Source organism: Sabethes cyaneus, chromosome 3 (genome assembly GCF_943734655.1).
Source record: "Sabethes cyaneus chromosome 3, idSabCyanKW18_F2, whole genome shotgun sequence".
Taxonomy (NCBI): Eukaryota; Metazoa; Arthropoda; class Insecta; order Diptera; family Culicidae; genus Sabethes; species Sabethes cyaneus.
In genome coordinates this window covers 245,537,230-245,555,974 of record NC_071355.1, presented here as the reverse complement: position 1 = coordinate 245,555,974, position 18,745 = coordinate 245,537,230, and the positions used below count along the sequence as shown (strand labels likewise).

The 18,745-nt window shown below is 44.6% G+C and overlaps 2 protein-coding genes across 2 annotated transcripts; one reads left to right on the top strand and one right to left on the bottom strand.

The window, feature by feature from the left end:
* Nucleotides 1-346: 346 nt before the first annotated feature.
* Nucleotides 347-5,961, bottom strand: LOC128741013 (uncharacterized). The gene is made up of 3 exons (XM_053836588.1): nucleotides 1,335-5,961; nucleotides 572-722; nucleotides 347-509 (listed from the first exon to the last, which is right to left on the bottom strand). Exons 1-3 carry the CDS (start codon nucleotides 5,959-5,961, stop codon nucleotides 347-349), a joined length of 4,941 nt encoding a protein of 1,646 aa, XP_053692563.1.
* A 1,434-nt stretch (nucleotides 5,962-7,395) lies between these two features.
* On the top strand, nucleotides 7,396-9,490 carry LOC128743614 (zinc finger protein 260-like). Its single transcript, XM_053840216.1, has 4 exons — nucleotides 7,396-7,559; nucleotides 7,635-9,066; nucleotides 9,131-9,214; nucleotides 9,286-9,490. The coding sequence occupies exons 1-4, from the start codon at nucleotides 7,419-7,421 to the stop codon at nucleotides 9,399-9,401; spliced, it is 1,773 nt and encodes a 590-aa protein (XP_053696191.1). The 5' UTR covers nucleotides 7,396-7,418; the 3' UTR covers nucleotides 9,402-9,490.
* Nucleotides 9,491-18,745: the final 9,255 nt, after the last annotated feature.

Below are 18,745 nucleotides of genomic sequence, written 5' to 3'. Positions count from 1 at the left end.
CCTTCCGGTTTGTCATTTTGACTTTCTATCGCTTGTCAAAATTTATCTCGCCTCATCGGCCAAACGATCGTAGCATTAGCGGCCACAGTTGTCCGCAACATTTTCTCCCGCCCGTAACCTCGCTCCGGGAACCACTTCCGGTTTAGAGTTACTATCCTCAATCTCCATGACGGCCAACTGTGCAGCAGCTCGCTTTTTGCGCCCGTTGTTGGTCCGCACTCATGCCTGTCTAATCCGTCCATCGCCGGACACGATAGGCTCCTCGATGACTCCTCTGATCCAGCATTTCCGGTTACTGCCTTCAACGACATACACTAAATCTCCAGTTTTCAAGGGCCTAGTTTCATTAAACCATTTCGACCTTTGGTTCAAGGACGGAACGTACTCGCTGATCCAACGTTTCCATATCATACATACTAACTCCTGAGACCGTTGGAAAGCATCCCGCAACGTGCTTGCTGGATGTGGTGATGAAGATATTGGTTGACTTACCGGTCGATCGAATGAAGCTACACGCAAAAAGTGATTGGGGGTGATAGCTTCAGGTTCATCTGACTCGTGTGTCACATACGTAAGCGGGCGTGAATTTATTATATCCTCTGCTTCCGCTAAAGCAGTCCATAATATTTCATCGGTTAACTGTTTTCCGTCGTCGAGAGTCTTTAAAATTTCCTTTACCGAGCGAACAAGACGCTCCCAGACGCCTCCCATGTGAGGCGCAGCTGGGGGATTAAATGACCATTTCATTCTTGCACTAGTCAGCTGATCCGCACAATCGTCAGCAATCTCGCGCAATGTTTTTGCCAATTCCTTACTCGCTCCCAAAAAGTTCGTGCCGTTGTCTGAAAAGAATTCAAGTGGCCAACCTCTGCGGCTCGCAAATCTGTGTATCGCCATTAAACACGATTGTGTCGTCAATCGATGCGCTACCTCTAAATGAACCGCCCGAGCAACCAGGCATGTGAAAAGCACTATCCACCGTTTTTCTCTCTTACGTCCAACTGCCACCTCGAATGGTCCCAGGTAATCAATCCCTACATAACTAAATGGTCGCAAATACGGTGTAATTCGCTGTTCTGGTAAGGGGGCCATCCGTGGAACCGAAGGTCGATTGCGGTTTATCTTACACCACATGCACAATTTTGACACCTTTTTTATCATTGCGTCGACATGTATAACGTAGTATGATTGCCTCAGGTTATTCTTCACCGTCTGACGATACGCGTGACCGCTCTTCTCGTGGTAATGTTGAATTATCAAATATGTCACTCTGTTGTTAGCCGGTAAGATTACTGGAAACCGTAAATCGAAGGGAAGACAATCGGCTCTCTCACATCGGCCTTCCATTCGTATCAAACCGATTTCGTCTAACATTGGAGTTAACTTATGTAATGGACTACTCCTCTCGAATGCAAGCCACTGATCGACGGGAAACTCTTTATTTCTTTTCAGCACTTTCAGCTCGTCGATAAAACATTGTGTCTGAGCCATTTTTAGTAGAACCTCTTCTGCCTTCTGGTACTCACTTTGCTGTAACGGGACATGTACTCTGCCCGCAACCGCAAATTGCAACAATTTCGCTTGATTGTTAGTCGCCTTTAATAGTTCGATTGGAAGGCCTTTGCTCTTTCGTTTGCAATTCGATATGAATCGTAAAGCGGAAGCTACAGCGCGTACTAAAACCGGCCATTTGGATATGTTATTTGCATTAATGATATCTTCGGGCACAACCACGTTGTGCAACAATAAATGTACACGCAGCTCTTCTGTCGTGTTTGCTGGCGGTAATTGTCGTTGTGGCCACTCGCTTTCTTTCTTATACAGAAAGGCTGGACCGTGCACCCATGAACTATCAGAATGAAACTCCAAATCACAGTCCCACTTCGTCAGTGTGTCGGCAACATTAAGCCTGGTGGGCACCCACCGCCACCCGTCCAGTTTCGTTAAGCTAAGAATCTCGCCAATCCGAAATCCTACAAATGGCTTGTATCTGCGCTGGTCGGATCTAATCCACGATAGAACTACATTTGCATCGATCCAGTAGACCACTTTGTTTATAGTGAACGTATGGTTCTCAACCACCGTTCGCTGAAGCCGTGCGGCTAGAACCGCAGCCAAAAGTTCGAGGCGAGGAATTGATATTTGCTTTAATGGAGCCACTTTCGAGCGACTCATGACTAATGCGCAGCTTACCCGCTCTCGTATAATCGCCCGAAAGTAGGCCACACAACCGTATGCGGTCTCACTGGCGTCTGCAAAAATATGCAGCTGTAGATCCTGTATCTCGTGCGACATTGCGTTGCCAAAATAGCTTCGTGGAATTTTGATTAATTCAACCTGACGCATAAGTTGCGTCCACCGCATCCATTTTTTGAATGAAACATCATCAATGCGGTCGTCCCATTCGCAGCCAGATCTCCATAAATCCTGTACTAGCATCTTCCCCCGAACAACGAGCGGCGCCAGGAAGCCCGCCGGGTCGAATTGCGCCATCACGAAGCTAAGAACCATTCTTTTTGTAGGACATTCATTTCCCTGTAGAATCTCGGAAAACTCTGTCTTCGAGGCTGATGCGAAACAGAAAACATCCTCAGTCGACTCCCAAACGACGCCAAGCACGCGTTCATATTCAGTACCTTTGTCCCGGTTGAAATGCACAGTCGAATCCGCAATCCCCTCGCCAAAATGCTCTAGAAACACAGCTGAGTTTGAAACCCAGTTTCTAATATGAAACCCAGCCTGCGAATGAATATATTTAACTTCTTCGGCCCTTTTGATTGCCTCTTCCGTGGTGTTAACGCTGTCATAATAGTCGTCAACATAGTGCCGACTGATAATCGCTTCCACTGCTTCTGGGTAATTTTCCGCGAATGATTCCGCGTTCCGATTTTTTACATATTGTGCCTGGCAAGGCGAACAGGTGGACCCGAAGGTGGCCACATCCATAATATATACCTGCGGGGCCTCTGCCGAGCTCGCTCTGAATAGAAAACGCTGCGCTTGCTTATCCTCCTGTCGAATTAGTATCTGGTGATACATTTCTTTAATGTCACCTCCGAATGCGACAGGACGTTCTCGGAAGTGACATATCACCCTGGGGAGTGGCACAAGCATATCCGGCCCTTTTATAAGCTCCGAGTTAAGGGAAATACCACCAATCGATGCAGCCGCGTCCCATACTAGGCGCACCTTTTCAGGCTTCCGTGGGTTCACAACAACATTTAGCGGTAAATACCATACAGCCTCAGGCGGCGTTTCAGTGAGCTCTGATTCCGTCGCTTTATGCGCATATCCCTTGACTTGGTAATCCACAATTTGCTGACACACGTTCTGTTTCAACGCTGGGGTTTTGCTTAGCTTACGTTCCAGGGCTTGCATTCTGCGCACAGCCATTGAATAATTATCCGGAAAACGTCGTTTATCCTCGCGCCATAATAACCCGGTTTCGAAATGCTTTCCCACTCGCTTCGTCGTCGTTTTGAGAATATCCTTCGCTCGCATATCTTCCTTCGGCTCAGGGATAGCGAAACACGACACACCGGTTTCATCCAGCACGTACTGGGTCTGCAGCATATCGTGCAATTGTTGGTTACTGACTGGTAAAGTCGAGTGTAGATTCAAATAGGCCTTCGGCCCCGCCTTATTCTTCTCTGGCCCATAGATGGTCCAACCCATTTTCGTACGTACAGCAATCGGTTCATTCTTTGCACCAACCCGCGATTCTAGTGGTGCAAATAAATGTACATTGTCTAACCCAATGAGAATTGTCGGTTGTTCCAACGGATAATCTAGCACGGGTACACCTTCCAAATGCTTATATTTGCCCGCTATTTGTGAAAATCGCAGCTCCTGTTTCGGCAAGTCTAGTTTCGCAACCGTTCGTACATTTGCTAATGGGAACATTCGCTTTGAACCTCTCGCTGATAATGAAATTTCTATCTTTCGTGAACTATTTTCAAAACGGTTAACGTTTCCAGTCCACGTAACAATAAGCGGCTCAGATTTGCCGGTCACTTGTAGGTGATTCGCTACTATTTCATCCACAAGAGTCGTGGACGATCCCTCGTCAAGAAAAGCTAGTGTATCAAATCTGTTATTTCCAGCGTGCAGCGTTACTGGTACTACGCGGAAAATTACTGTTCTTCCTTCATCGTGCGTGTTGCATACGACCTTCTGCATCTGGACCGTCCCTTCTGCGCGATGCAAAAGAGGATGGTGGTTTCCTCTACAATTCTTGATATTACAGCGAATCTTAGAATTACACCGGTGGCTACCGTGTTTGTTCAGACAAATACCGCACAACTTTTCTCGTTCGACCGCTTTCAAGCGATCCGCTAGGTTCATTTTCTTGAAGTCGTCACAGAATTTGATCATGTGATCCGTTCTATTGCAAATCCAACACGCCTTGCTGAATGTTCCGCCTTGTGAAGTGGCGCTTCGCTCTGGCCCTGAATCATGTAAATGTACATACTCCTTTTTACTCGGGCTTGTCCTGGCAGGTCGCATTTGGTCCTTTTCGGCCACGGAGAAATCTGCCACTTCGGATACATCCGCAACGATCTCGGTGATGAAATTAGTGAATTTTCTTAAAGGCGTGCCTTCTCTTCCTCGTTTAAATCTGACCCATTCCAGCTTGTAGCTTGGCGGTAGCTTGTCCACTAGCTCTTGCACCATCATAGGGTTATTTAAATGGTCATTCAATCGCGCAGCCTCTAGATGGTCGCAAAGCTGTTTCACTGTGATGCCGAATGAAATAAACGTGCCTAATCTATCGGCTTTTGGAGCTGGAGCGTGTTTTACTTTTTCAAACAACGTCCTCATTAACTTTTCCGGTTGCCCGAAAAGCCTACGTAAATCCTCAATAACTTCTGGTACTGAGTCTGGAAGCACTAACATACTGCGAACTGCGTTCAAAGCATCACCTTCAAGGCTATCTTGCAAGCGCTTAAGGTTTTCTAAATTGTTGTACCCGCAAGCTGCAGTCGAATGATCATAGCTACTGATAAAAAGTGGCCAGATTTGAGCATCTCCATTAAACTTGGGTAAGCTATTGCAAATAGCCTTGCGAGTCGCTAATTGATCCGGAGTGAGCCTAGCAACCTGGTTCACCGTTCCTTCACCGAATCTGTTAGCTGGAAGGGTATTTATTCGAACATTCGAGTTTGCATCACCAAAGTCAGATTCGCGTTCAGCTTCTCCACTAGCAAGTGAGGCGGGACCTTCAACGATTTCATTTATTCTATTCGAAGTTCCCATTCCCACTACATTTTCGCTTCTTCCATGCTCTTGATTATCGCAGCTATCTTGTCTTTTCAACCAGTCATTTACCGTTTTTGTTTTCTCCGGCTCTAACGTTCTTCCAACACCGTTTGCGTTTTTTAATTCCGTTCTGACGTTTTGGATACTTCTGTTCATTTTAGCCCGAATTTCATCACGTTGTTTTATAAAATTCTGCTCATCCGCCAACTGAGCTTCCAACATTTGGTTTTCTTCCATTAGCTGCCGATTTTGCATTTCGCGCCGAGCCTGCAATTCCATTTTTCGAATCTCTCGTTCTTGTTCCATCTGTTTCTCGTTCCAAGCCATTTCAAGCGCAATTCGCTTCCTTCGAATCTCCATCTGCTTCGCGAATTCCGTTTCACGTGCGAGCTGTTCTTCCTCTAACTGCTGCTCAGTAAGATTTAGGACAGAACCAGTTCCACGATGAGAACCAACGTCACTTTTCGAGATCTTTTTCGAACTCTTCTTCGACTGCTTCGGAACGGATAACGACTGGACATTAGGGACGCATTGTGGGCAAAGCCAATCCACTTCGACTATCTTCTCGTCTACGTTAACGCATGAAAAGTGTGCCCACCGCTCACAATTCTTGCATTGGACCCAATCGACGTCGTCGGATTCCACCTTTCCACATGCTAGACAGAGATCATCATGTTTTCCTTCGGAAGCTGATGAAGCCATTGTAGAGCAATCCGATGCAAAGGATTAATCTTTGATTTTGTTCGGAATTGGAACTAACGACAAACAATCCCTGTAAATCGACTCTTTAGCCGATCAAAGATTAATGTTTCCCTTCTATCCTTCCTATCCAACCTCCTCTTCCTTCTATCAACCGCTCTACTCTTCTGCTTTTCCTATTTACGGTTACGGTTATACGAATTCCACGGTAGCACGTATAAACCTAACCTCCACTTCACAGCTCGTACTTCTTCAATCTTTATTTAATAACACTTTTAGATCTAATAATATGTACTAAGCTTCCTTTCACTATCTTTTCTTTAATCAAATTATCAAAAAATGCTCAACGCCCACTTCTATTCTGTCTTCTTTCTTGTTACCTTTTTTTTTGATCTTCTACTATCCCTTCCGGTTTGTCATTTTGACTTTCTATCGCTTGTCAAAATTTATCTCGCCTCATCGGCCAAACGATCGTAGCATTAGCGGCCACAGTTGTCCGCAACAACGTCCCACACACAATTTTCAAACAAGGTCCTTCTGTAACTGACGATCAGCGAGAAGGGAATGTCCATGCTGCTGTTCTTTCCTTCGCCCAAGCAACCAGAAGTTCGAATATTACTTGACACACGAACTCGAAAGTTTACAATTAGTTCAAATTCAGTTCCGTGGAACTTTGTTGCTGATTAGTAGTGTGTATCAGGTATACGTGGAACTAAATGCTTTAAGAAGTGCTGTGAGTACTTCATAGATACTTCAAAGCTACTAGGATGCTACATGAAGTTCTGAAGTAACTTTAGTTGCTAACAAGTTCTGCGTGCTGCCTTTTTGTTCAAATTTCTGGTTATCAAACCAGCAGAACCTAAAACTATTTGAGATTAATTATTTTTATTTCACTCGAATAAATTTAATCCTCGCACATTTCTAATTACAAATGTAAATTAGAATGCAATCCTCTTCATGATTGTGTTGTGTTGTGTTGTGTTGTGTAGCATATGCTGTCGATATCTCACTACAGTCGAATTTCGCTGGTTGAGCCTCAAATACTTAAGCCACTCAAAATTTAGCGAAAACGCTAACTCGCTAATCAGAATTTAGCGTCGCTAATTAGCGATTTAACGAATTAGCGAAATTGTGCCCAACACTGGTTACGGGTATTAGTAAGAGTATAAGAAACAATTGTTACGAACTGTTACAAGGTTGTGGAGGTCACATAATATTTGAACGGGACCATAAATCCAAGCATATAAATCATTTTTCGTGTACCGTGTAACCCAGACTGAACCATACGTTTTGGACAGCTTCAAAAATACAATGTACCTTTACGTGGCGTCTAATCTACTTTGGTGGATTTAATTTTCGCAAACTGTCAAATTTTACAATATTGATAAACATCCTATTTCGTTCGTTTGGAGTAGAGAAAACAAAATAAAACCAAATATTTCAGCGTTTGCATCGAAAAGATGGATAACTTTAGTATCGATAATAATCTCCCCTCGCTGTGTAGGGTTTGTGCTAAAACGAACGAAAATTTGGTGCCAATCTTTTCAACGCTGGAGGATGTGCTCGTCGCAAGCATCATCACGGAGTTCACCGCCGTTGAGGTAAGCAAGCGTAATCGCTGTAAACAATGCTAATAAAAATACTGAGTTATAATAATTATTGGTTTTGTGTTACAGATTTCCAAAGACGACGGTCTTCCGGAGCATGTATGTGCCGGTTGTGTGGATGATATTAAACAGTTTATAGCATTCATCGAACGGGCGAGAAACTCGGACCGCTGTTTGAGAAGAATGTTCAAGACTGTGGTGAAAGTAGAATCTGACAAGGCGAACGATACCGCAGACGAGAATGACTGCAGTCCGGCTTTGGAGGAAATACAGTTGGAAGAGGCTAAGATCGAATCCCAGTCTCAGTGTAGCGAGAGTGAAATGCAGTACTTTGAAAAAGCCGATTGCTCTAGTTATTTTGGAGACGATCGATCGCAGGAAGAGTCTAAGACCGACAACAACACCAACGATGATAATCCTGTTGTCGAGAAAAAAAGAAGGAGGAGGCGTAAACCGTGCGCCGAAGGCGAAGCGGAAAGTGAAACTCAAGAATTGGAGCAACTGGATGAGATTGAAATGCAAGTCTTCCAGGTGGTTGACGTCGGCGATCAAATCCTCTGCTGTACATGCTTAAAGTTGTTTGACACAGCCGCCGAAGTAAAACAACACAGCATGAAAGAACACGCCCCAAGCAGAAGAATCAATTATTCGAAAAAACACAAGTGTGAACTCTGTCTGCGTATGTACTGTTCGGCCCCAGCTTTGAAATTACACCGTAAAAAAGTCAGCGGCATTAAAAAGGTTTACGACTGCTTGAGGTGCGATGCTCGGTTCGCGGCTAGCCAATCGCGTCGTAACCATGCCCATCATCACCCAGCAGTCAAAATAAAATCATCCATCATTGTCGCCCCAATACCGATTGATGCTCATGAAAAGTTGGGTAAAATTTGCTGTTCTCGCCAGTGTTATGAGGCTTTTGAAACAGAGGAACAACTGCTAAACCATGCGGCTAAGGTCCACAGAGCAAACAAAATCTATTCCGATTTGGTCGATAATGAACTGCGACCCGTAGAATGTCCAATTTGCTTCAAACGCTTTGCGGACGAAAATGGGCTTAAGTGCCATCAGCAAAGAATCTACGCACCCAGAAAGTACGTGTGTTCGATCTGCGGGAAAAAGTTCCACGGTTGTAACGAACTGCAACGGCACGAGCGTGAGCATCGAAACGAAAAGATCTTCGAATGCAAACTTTGTCCGAAGGCCTACTATGGAATGGAACATCTGAAGGCACACATGAAACGGCATACGGCGACCAGGGAGCACATGTGCACCATCTGCGGTCAGTCGTATCTTCAAAAGCACGGCCTGCAAACGCACATGCTAATGCACGAAGGCAAGCTTCCGTTCGAGTGCGATATATGTGAGAAAGCGTTCCGGACGAAGGCCAAGCTAATGTACCACAACCGGGTGCACTCGGGAGAAAAGCCGTTCCCATGTCGATACTGCGATAAGGCTTTTGCGGATGGCACCAACCGAATGCGGCATGAAATGTCTCACACTGGTAGTAGAAGTAGTTTGACTTGAGCTTTATTCGTTTATTTAAGAGTCTTTTTTTGTATTTTAAGGTGTTAAACCGTACAAATGCGATCATTGCGAGAAAACGTTCATCACCAAACGACTGAGAAAGGAGCATGAAAATACCCATAGAGGTAGATTATTATACGATATAAAACGTTCTATTTCTTACTTAATTTTTTAACATTTTAATCTGTTTCTTTAGATCGAAAAACATTTCAGTGCCCGGAATGTTTGATATCGTTCAGCTCTATCAATGCTCTGGAAAGCCATAACACGACGGTGCATTGTGATACGTTAGAGGTAGTTTACACTGATTGATAGTAATGATGCTGAAATCTAACGGTTGGAAAATACAAATGTGTTCTTTAAAAGTAAGTAATGTCTCACTCAGCTCTTCGAGCTTAATTAAGTCGTTCACGTCAATTGATATCTCCACAACACTTGTTTCAACTATGCTTCAGTATACTTTGATACAATTTCATAAATTTTTTAAGTAAAATGACAAGCGTCCAACAAAGCACTAATTTTGCTCTTCTGTGAAACTCCTTTATTACCCTGCCATAGAGCCGTATCGTAACATGCTATAACACTCCAGCGTTTTGGCGTTCTTCCGATTTCAGCCGAGTTGAAAAAGCAACGTTTCGCTGCGTGAGACTGCCTTTCGGGCTCTTTAACGTCCCAGAGATATTTTCCAAGAGGTCCTTCAAAGAAAAATCTTGGGCAATATCGAAAGAGTTTGCAATTATCTTGTTGATAGTATAGTTTATGGCAAGACAAAGAAAGAGCACGATTCGAGTTTAGCAGCAGTAATGGCACGTCTACAAGTATGTGGTGTCGAAATCAACCTTTCCAAATGGCAGCTCATCAGCCAAATTTTTGGGTTTCACAGTATCTTCGGAGGGATCGAGAAAGCTGAATGCGGTTAGACATTTTATAATAGTTCAGAGAGGAACAGATTCCAGGGTCTAATTACGCTTGTCGTTTGGTTCTCAATACATCGAGCATCAAGAACCGAACATCTTCGTGCGATAGCTAGCTCTGGAGACTTCCTTTGGACAGAACAAGGGACAAGAGATTTGAAAGATAGAGTCATAAATACGATAAAGAACTTGGTTACTACAACCCAAACGATAGAATCCAATTGTACGTCGATGCCTCAGTAACAGGTCTTGGGGCAGTCCTTGTACAGTTCAATTATCAAAATTTGAAAGAATTTGAGCATATATACGTTTTGACAGCGCTTACGGCCGCAGAGCAAAGATATCTCCAAACCGAACGAGTTCATGGAAGCGTGGGCACTACGCTTACAGCCATACAATTTTGTTTTACTGAGAGTATCGGGAGAGGACAATATTGCGGACGCACTTTCGAGACTGGTTAAATGTTCCCAACAGGAAGAACCTTTCGAAGAAGAGAATAGTGATCACTTACTGTTTACTCTTGACGTGAGTTGTACAGATTTGACATTAGAGGAGATTGAAATATCATGTGAAACTAGTCGAAGAGATGCAAAAGGTTTAGATGACCCTGGAATGTGATGTCTGATCCCCAATTTTAATAAAATGTCAGAAAACAAATCTTTGCAACCTAGGGAACTTGCGAGCAAGTTATTTAAGGACGATACAATAATACAGCCGCAATCACTACTCAAGAAAGCACTAACCTCCTGCTTACGGAGGGAACGTGGGAGAGGATTGGATGAAACGAATTTCTTTTGGTGACCACCAATGTCGATGGATACTGCGAAAATCGATCCCTTTCAGCTCTTTGAGTCAAACAGTGCAGTAGGACGCTAAAATCAAGGAATCATAAAAGCCATAAATGCTGTATCTAAAATAGACAAAGTAATCTGGCGGAAGGCGTTGTGCCAATACTAATATGTATATAGCCACAATACCGTTCCAATTAATGGTCGGACGGAAATATCGGGGTACTTTTCCTAGCCTATGGATCGATTAAGACGACAAAGGGTTAGAGTTAGAACATATTGACAGAATCAATTATTTATTTCGGTAAAACATAGACCAGATCCTATCGTCTAACATCGAACCTAGACAAACATGATGTCGTGAAAGTAAACCTTTTAAGGAAAAGAGCGCAACTATCCCTTCTCTTCAACCGAACAAACTGATATGCTGAGTGTGTTATTTCGGACAATAGAAAAGCTGGCACTTCAAAGCTATAAATTTAATATAATAAATTGCAGAGATCATTGTATAGTTAGATTCAATCATATTTCAAATCAATCTGCCATAATAAACGGTCTTTGAACTATTTTCGGAGAAATTGACTAGAGAATGAATCAGTGTTATAAATGATAAATCAGATTAATTGATTATTATTTTCTGTTAAAAAAAAGCCTTCCGGTTGGCCTCGAGGTACGACCCTTCTAACAAACCAGGCGCCGTATGTTTGAATCTCACCTGTGAGAAGTTGTTAGAGTCAATAGGATGCAACATAGTAGAATTAATTTGGATAAGTTTTCTTTATATTTAATTTCAAGGTTTCTCCAATTAACGGTTGTGGGCTACCGCTCTCTAATTCATCGGGCACCGAGTATTCTCTACCAGATCTCGCTCCACCTGGTCTAACCATCTTGCTCGCTGCGCTCCTGGTCGTCTTGTTCCTACCGGATTTGAGGCGAACACCATCTTTGCAGGGTAGTTGTCCGGCAGATTTGCAACATACCCTGCCCATCCTATCCGTCCAGCTTAAGCCACTTCTGCTTTTAGATGCTGGGCTCGCCATAGAGCTGTACGAGTTCATGGTTCATCCTCTGCCTCTATACTCCGTTCTCCTGTACGCCGCCGAAGATCGTTCTTAGCACTCGTCGTTCGAAAACTCCGACCACTCGCAGGTCCTCCTCGAGCATTGTCCATGTTTCATGTCCGTAGAGGACAACCGGTCTAATAAGCGTGTTGTACAGCGTGCACTTTGTACGGGGACTTAGTCTGCTCGACTGCAATTGCTTGTAAAGCCCATAGTAAGCACGACTTCCGCTGATAATACGCCTCCGAATCTCACGGCTGGTATTATTGTCTGCCGTTACCAGTGAGCCAAGATAGACAAATTCGTCGACTACCACAAACTCATCGCCGGCGATCATTGTACTACTGCCCAAGCGACGTCGGTCGTACTTGTACTTTGTTTCAGACGTATTTACTTTTAACTTAATATTTTCTGCTTTATGCGTTAGTCTGCTGTACTGTTCTGCCGATAATATCCATGTCATCGGCAAAGCAGTCGAATTGACTAGATTTGTTGAAAATCGTGCCTCGCGTGTTTATATCCACTCTGTTCATAACACCTAGCAGCGTTATGTTGAGCAGCAGACATGAGAGACCATCTCCTTGACGAAGGCCCCTGTGTGATTTGAATGAACTTGACAATCCACCCGAAAACCGAACACAGCACCGTGTACCATCCATCGTAGATTGAATCAGTTTGATGAGCTTCCTAGGGAAGTTGTTCTCGTCCATGATTTTCCATAGCTCTTTGCGGTCGATAGTATCATAAGCGGCAATTGGTGATAGTCAGCGGAAAATGATTTGGGACAGCACTTTATAAGCGGCATTGAGACGGTGATCGCTTGATAGTTCTCACAGCCCAACTTGTCGCTTTTTTTATAGATCGGGCACATAACCCAATCTTTTCACTCCTCCGGTAGCTGTTCCGTATCCCACATGCTACCAAATAACCGGTGCAAACAAACGGCCAGCTTTTCTTCCCATTTTAAGAGGCTCCGCTCCGATGCCATCTTTCCCAGCTGACTTGTTGCTCTTTAGCTGCATGATGGCCTCCATAACTTCGCCTATCGTTGGGACTGCTACCTCTTCCCCGTTTGTTGCACCGTCGAAATCGCTTTCCCCGTCGCCATGGTTTTCCGCCTGGGCGCCATTCAGGTGCGCGTCGAAGTGCTACTTCCATCTATCGGTCACTTCACGATCGTCCGTTAGAACTCAGAATACTGTCATTCTTATCCCGAGACATTTCGGTTCGCGACACAACGCCTTCGCGGGATCCGTTCAGTTTGTTTTAGAACTTCCGCGTTTCCTGGGAACGATGTAGCCGCTTTAACTCTGCATACTCCTGCTCTTCCAGGTAGTTCCGCCGATTCTGGGCCACATGCCCGATGAAGCTCTCCGCTACACTGCTGATGGCTGTTTTGATGGTGTTCTAACAATCCTCGAGAGGGACTTCATCCAGCTCGTCCTCTTCCGGCAGCGCAGCTTGAAGTGAGTGCGCGTAGTTTGCAGCATCGTTTGGCTGCTTCAGCCGCGTGAGATCCAACGAAAGCTGGCCTCGGTACCGAATGTTGTTCACAACGGAGTTTTGGACGCATCTTAACCATCACTAGGTTGTGGTCCGAGTCAGGGTTAGCGCTTCGATAGGATCTGACGTTGATAATGTCTGAGAAGTGCCGACAGTCTATCAAAACATGATCGATCTGTGATTCTATCTGATTTTGAGCTCCAGGTGTACTTGTGTAGGAGCCTGTGCTTGCTGGAAGAAGGTACTACGTACGGTCATGTTCTTGGAGGCGGCATCGTCGATAAGTCTTAGGTTCAGCGCTGAACCCTTCAACCACCGGTTTGTATTCCTTCTTCTGGCCGACTTGAGTATTGAAATCCCCGATGACGATCTTGATATCATGTTTTGGGCAGCGGTCGTATTCACGCTCTAACTGCGCATAGAATTCCTCCTTCTCCTCATCGGTACTTTTGAGGTGAGGGCTGTGAACTTTTATGATACTCATTTTGAAGAACAGGCCCTTGATTCTCAACCGGCACATTCGAGGATTGATTGGCTCCCAATCACCCATCACTGGTAGATGGTATATCCATCTCTGAACGTACGTACCGTTGAGTTCTTCCAGTACACCTCCTGCAGGAGGAGGTGGAAATGCTGGCATCAGACGCCATAAGCATAATAGAGGGTTGGATGGCGGGCGTCAATCTGCGATTGGCCCACCATAAGACGGAAGCTGTGATGGTCAGCAACCGAAAGTCGGCCCTAGAGGCAAAAATAATCGTGGGGGGACAGGTGATTGTCTCCAAACGAAGTGTGAAGTACCTGGGTGTCATGACAGACAACAGGCTGAACTTCACCAGCCATGTGGATTATGCTTGTGGTAAAGCGTCAACGGCGGTCACTGCGCCGTCTAAGATCATGCCGAACGGCTACGGTCCTAGCAGCAGTAAGAGACGCCTGATGGCCAGCGTTGCCATGTCGGTGCTACGATACGGTGCACCGGCGTGGGCCCCGGCTTTGGAGAGTAAGCGCAATCAGGCATGTCTGAACAAGGTGTTCAGGCTGTTAGCATTGCGCGTTGCGTGCGGCTACCGTACCATATCGTTGGACGCGATCGGGGTTATTGCAGCCATGATTCCAATATGCATACTCCTAGGTGAGGATATCGAGTGCCATAGGCAGAGGAACGTCAGGGGCGCTAGGGACAGAGTTAGGCTGGACTCTATTAGGTGTTGGCAGGCGGAATGGGATCGCACCGACCATGGTAGGTGGACCCATAGGCTGATCCAGAACATATCGTCCTGGATCGGCAGAGGTCATGGTGAGGTAAACTTTTTCCTTACCCAGTTTCTGTCGGGACATGGATGCTTTAAGAAGTATCTACATACGCGCGGGCGGGTAGATTCACACTTTTGCCCCGTTTGCACGATAGCCGAGGAAACGGCGGAGCATGTGATTTTTCACTGCCCGCGGTTTACGTCCACTCGGCGGGTGATGCTTACGGTCGTTGGGGAAGACACCAACGCCGACAACATTGTGCAGAGAATGTGCGCTGAGCAGCGCGCATGTGGTGCCGTCGATAGGGCGGCAACGTCGGTGCTAACGGAATTGCAACGGCTAGAACGTTTGCAACGACAGGGCCTGACATAGCTTGCTAGGGTCAGTAATGGGCTGATTGGGCAGCCCAGGCCCTAGGTGAAGGGTAGTGGCGGTATGTAATGGCAAGGGTGTTGTGTGAACCCACACACGCAACGGACAAGTCGGAGTGCTTCGGCACGTCCTCCCTCCTGAAGTAAAACCTAACGGTAGTTCCGGGAGGGGTTCAGGAACGGGCAGCAGGATAGTTTTTAGTAGGTAGGCGCATGTTGGCACCATGTGAATCCTATTCGGCACCGTGAAGGTGCTGTCTATGAAGATTTTCTCCCTGCATAAACAATACAAAAAAAAAGTACACCTCCTGCAGCGCTACGACGTCGAACTTACGGCTCTTCAATACATCGGGGAGCACTTGAGTGCTCCCTTGGAAGTTGATCGAGCATTTCCACGTCCCGAGTTTTCAAGCCATAGTCCTTTTTCGTCGCGTGGGTCTATTCCGATTGTTCCAGTCCGAATTTCCTTGTTCTTCGTTCCGTGCTGTAGTATTTTTCGTGGTGGTGGCTTGCGAAGCTTGCTACACCAACCCCCTGTTTTGCCGGAGGGCCAACGAAACTAGAAAGAGCCCTCCTTCCCTATCGGCATACGAGTTTGGCTTACACCGGAGTTGGTTACCCGACCCGAGTTGCTGGAGACCGGAGACCCCGTTACCCGAGTTGCTGAATAAGAGGCTATAAACCACAAACCACTGTGGGGTCTATTTTATGCCTACAGGTGCACAAGACACCGACGGTGCATACTCCACAATGCTTCGGATAAGTGAGCAATACAGCGTCTTGTAGCAATAAACGTCGGTGTATCAAGAAGCATGACGCCGCACAAAACCAAGCAAAGTTAGCTTTGACAGTAATTGGGCTTATATGCTCGTTGAACCTCAGCTTCGAGTTGATTATATCACGTAGATTGCGGACTGTTAATAGTGGCAGCACTTCTGGTCACGCTACTGTAACGGTGCACTCAAAAAAATCGACACGTCGCATCCACGTGAAAAATCATGTAAAACTCTGTACAGCAACTTACGTGAACTTCATGTACTAGTTAATGGGAAAATTGATAAAATTTACCGGGATTGCACGTAAACTGGTTAGTATGAGTGCGAGTTACCAACAATTCACGTGAATGTTACATAAAAAATGTGATGGATGAGAATTACCTGTGTTTTCACGTAAACTTGACGTGCTGATTTTTTTGAGTGTGGGCATTGACCCGTAATCGAAATTGTCAACTGGAGGTTGGCATTAGCAACTTCCTGTTTCATACATAAAGCAAACGTTGAACAGTTCAGTTATATTTTGTGAGCTAAAATAATTAGATAACCTACTTAAAACTAAATTTGTAAGTTTAGATTTGTTCCTAAGACGAAGATACACGTGCACGCCGATTTTTCTAAAGCTGCTGCTGTTCTACTACTAAAACAACGGAAGCAAGTTTCATTGTGGCCAGCTAGAAGAAATCCATATCTCACGGAACGTATAGGAATAGACAGCATTGCACAATATTTCAGCGACTGTAGGAAGTTACCTTGCATGTTTTGGTGTTAATACGCATCTGGTTGTCACTACCCCGAATAAGCAGTCGGTTATTATCTGCTTGTGATGCGACGTAGTCGACAGGAGCGGTAATCACATGAATTTTGTTTAAATCGTCGGCAAAAGAAAGTATCGATGATGAAAGTAGCTCCAGTAGCAAGTCATTGATGTAGATGATAAAGATGAGAGGGCCAAGTACGCTGCCTTGGGATTAAAAAGGGCGGCAATCGGTAACGCAAGCGTTCCGTGCCCTTTCGTTGAGTCGAGATCTTCTGAGGTTTTCGAAACTTTGTCTGCAGAAAACTGTCTAAGCGGCAGATTGATATTTAAGAGCGGTATGTGTGCAAAGCAGTTTTGCCACTGCCGAATTTTCAATTCAACCGTTAAATCCGTATTGTTGTACGCCTTCAAAACGTGATGCGTCTCAGCGGATACAGTGCAAAAGCTGCAGATATTTATTAACCCTCTAACGGGTAAGGAAATTTGTTTTGATTCGACAATATGCAAAATGTGTTCAGAACAGATTTCTTGACATTTTGATATTAATATCACAACATTCTGATTATGCATTCAAAAGTTATCATTTTTCAAAAATTTCGAAAATAATTATTGCGCGAATATTTCCTTTTTTACTTTTGATGAAAAAGCACATCTAGAACAAAATGATTGACCTTAAAATGTGTTTTCAGGCAAACATAAAAAGCCAAATTAGAACAAAACTGTAAAAGAACTGAAACAAACGATTTTAGCACCAGGACAGCAACGTGCTACAAACGAAAAAGTGAAATTTCCTATCGAAAACGATAGCAATTTACATGAGTTAAATAATTTAGCAAAAACGGATGATGGGGTCTTCGCTTGACGAATGGCTTTTGAAAACATGTGTGGAAATTCGGCATAGGTATGACTTTTTTTCGCTCTGGCGTTGAAAAACTAAACGACCGCATGGTTTATGATAGGATTCGACGTTGGTCTGGTTGTTGCATACTGTTTGTATATGGGCTTACTTTTGTTCACAAGTCTGTGACAGAAAATGTATTGGAAAAATGTCAGCGACAGTTTCTTAAAAAGCGTTATTCTATTCATAAAATAAATTTATAAATTGACCAAAATTTGCGAACTGTAGATATATTTTGGAAAATATAACTAGGCTCATCCACTAAACCGTGTCCTTTGTAAAGATGCTTGGGCCGACAAGTTGCAAACCTACTTACCATTGTCTGCAGCATACTCAAACATAAACGAGTGTTGTTTTCTGCACACCACCGGAAACTCTTGTATGCCAAAACAATAATCTTGGTCACTATCTGCCGTTGTTGCCGTCGACGCTTGGTACAGTTCAATTACTTCTTCACAACACAACAAATCTTCCGCACTTTCACTCCAGTCGGCATCATTCTGTGAAAAAATTTGCTCCTCGCTTGCGGTTTGATTGTGACACTGCGGACGATCCTCTGCTTCTCGGTAGTCATGGAAATAGCACTTGTACAGTTCTTGCATTGTAATCCGACAGAAGACGCTTGCTAGGATTGGCAGGACGCATCCACTCACGACGACAATCAGCATTACAGTAACGATCGCTGAGACCGTTTAGTTTAGTTTTGACTCGTGCGGTTTCCGCCTTCGAATTCAAATTAACACAACAAGCTAATAAAGGATTCTCGAGCTCAACTGACTGACGGACGATATCATCGTGCCGGTTGAAACCTGCTGGTAGGGCCGGCTATAATAGAGCAGCACCGGTTCAGGTCGGCGGTGGCAGTAACTGATAACACCTTTCCACCGTCCGTCCGGGTGTGCGCTATAGTTTTTGTTTTATTGCTGTATTTCGAACAAGGCACGTGGTACGCAGTTCCTTTTTGTTGTGTACCTTTCTTCTCTAGAAGAGAAGTGGCTTGTAGTTTTTAGTTTTTTTTTTTGTTAATTTTGTTTTGCATTCTCAATTGCCTAACATCTACGGGTACGGTTCCACTGGGCAGATGTGGATGGCTGGCAGAGTTACGTTCAACAGGCATGACGCACCTTTCCTCGTCACCGTCACCGTTAAAACCGGTGGTTTATGTGGGTAGCGTTTTTGTTTCCCGAAGGAAAAAAGTCTCTCTTAGAGTTCAGAATGGTTTGTCATCCATACTATTCAAACCGTCAATTTATTCTAGCTCAGTTCCAGACAATGGGTTTGCTTATCACAATTTTAAAATGAATTTTATTGAAACGCAAATTCGTACTAAC

Coding starts and splice junctions, on each gene's coding strand:
- LOC128741013 (XM_053836588.1), bottom strand. CDS start 5,961: ATGGCTTCATCAGCTTCCGAAGGAAAACATGATGATCTCTGTCTAGCA. Junction 723..1,334: donor GATACGAATGGAAGGCCGAT/GTGAGAGAGCCG, acceptor TTAATCCCCCAG/CTGCGCCTCACATGGGAGGC. Junction 510..571: donor ATAAATTCACGCCCGCTTAC/GTATGTGACACA, acceptor TTTTGCGTGTAG/CTTCATTCGATCGACCGGTA.
- LOC128743614 (XM_053840216.1), top strand. CDS start 7,419: ATGGATAACTTTAGTATCGATAATAATCTCCCCTCGCTGTGTAGGGTT. Junction 7,560..7,634: donor CGGAGTTCACCGCCGTTGAG/GTAAGCAAGCGT, acceptor TTTGTGTTACAG/ATTTCCAAAGACGACGGTCT. Junction 9,215..9,285: donor GCATGAAAATACCCATAGAG/GTAGATTATTAT, acceptor CTGTTTCTTTAG/ATCGAAAAACATTTCAGTGC.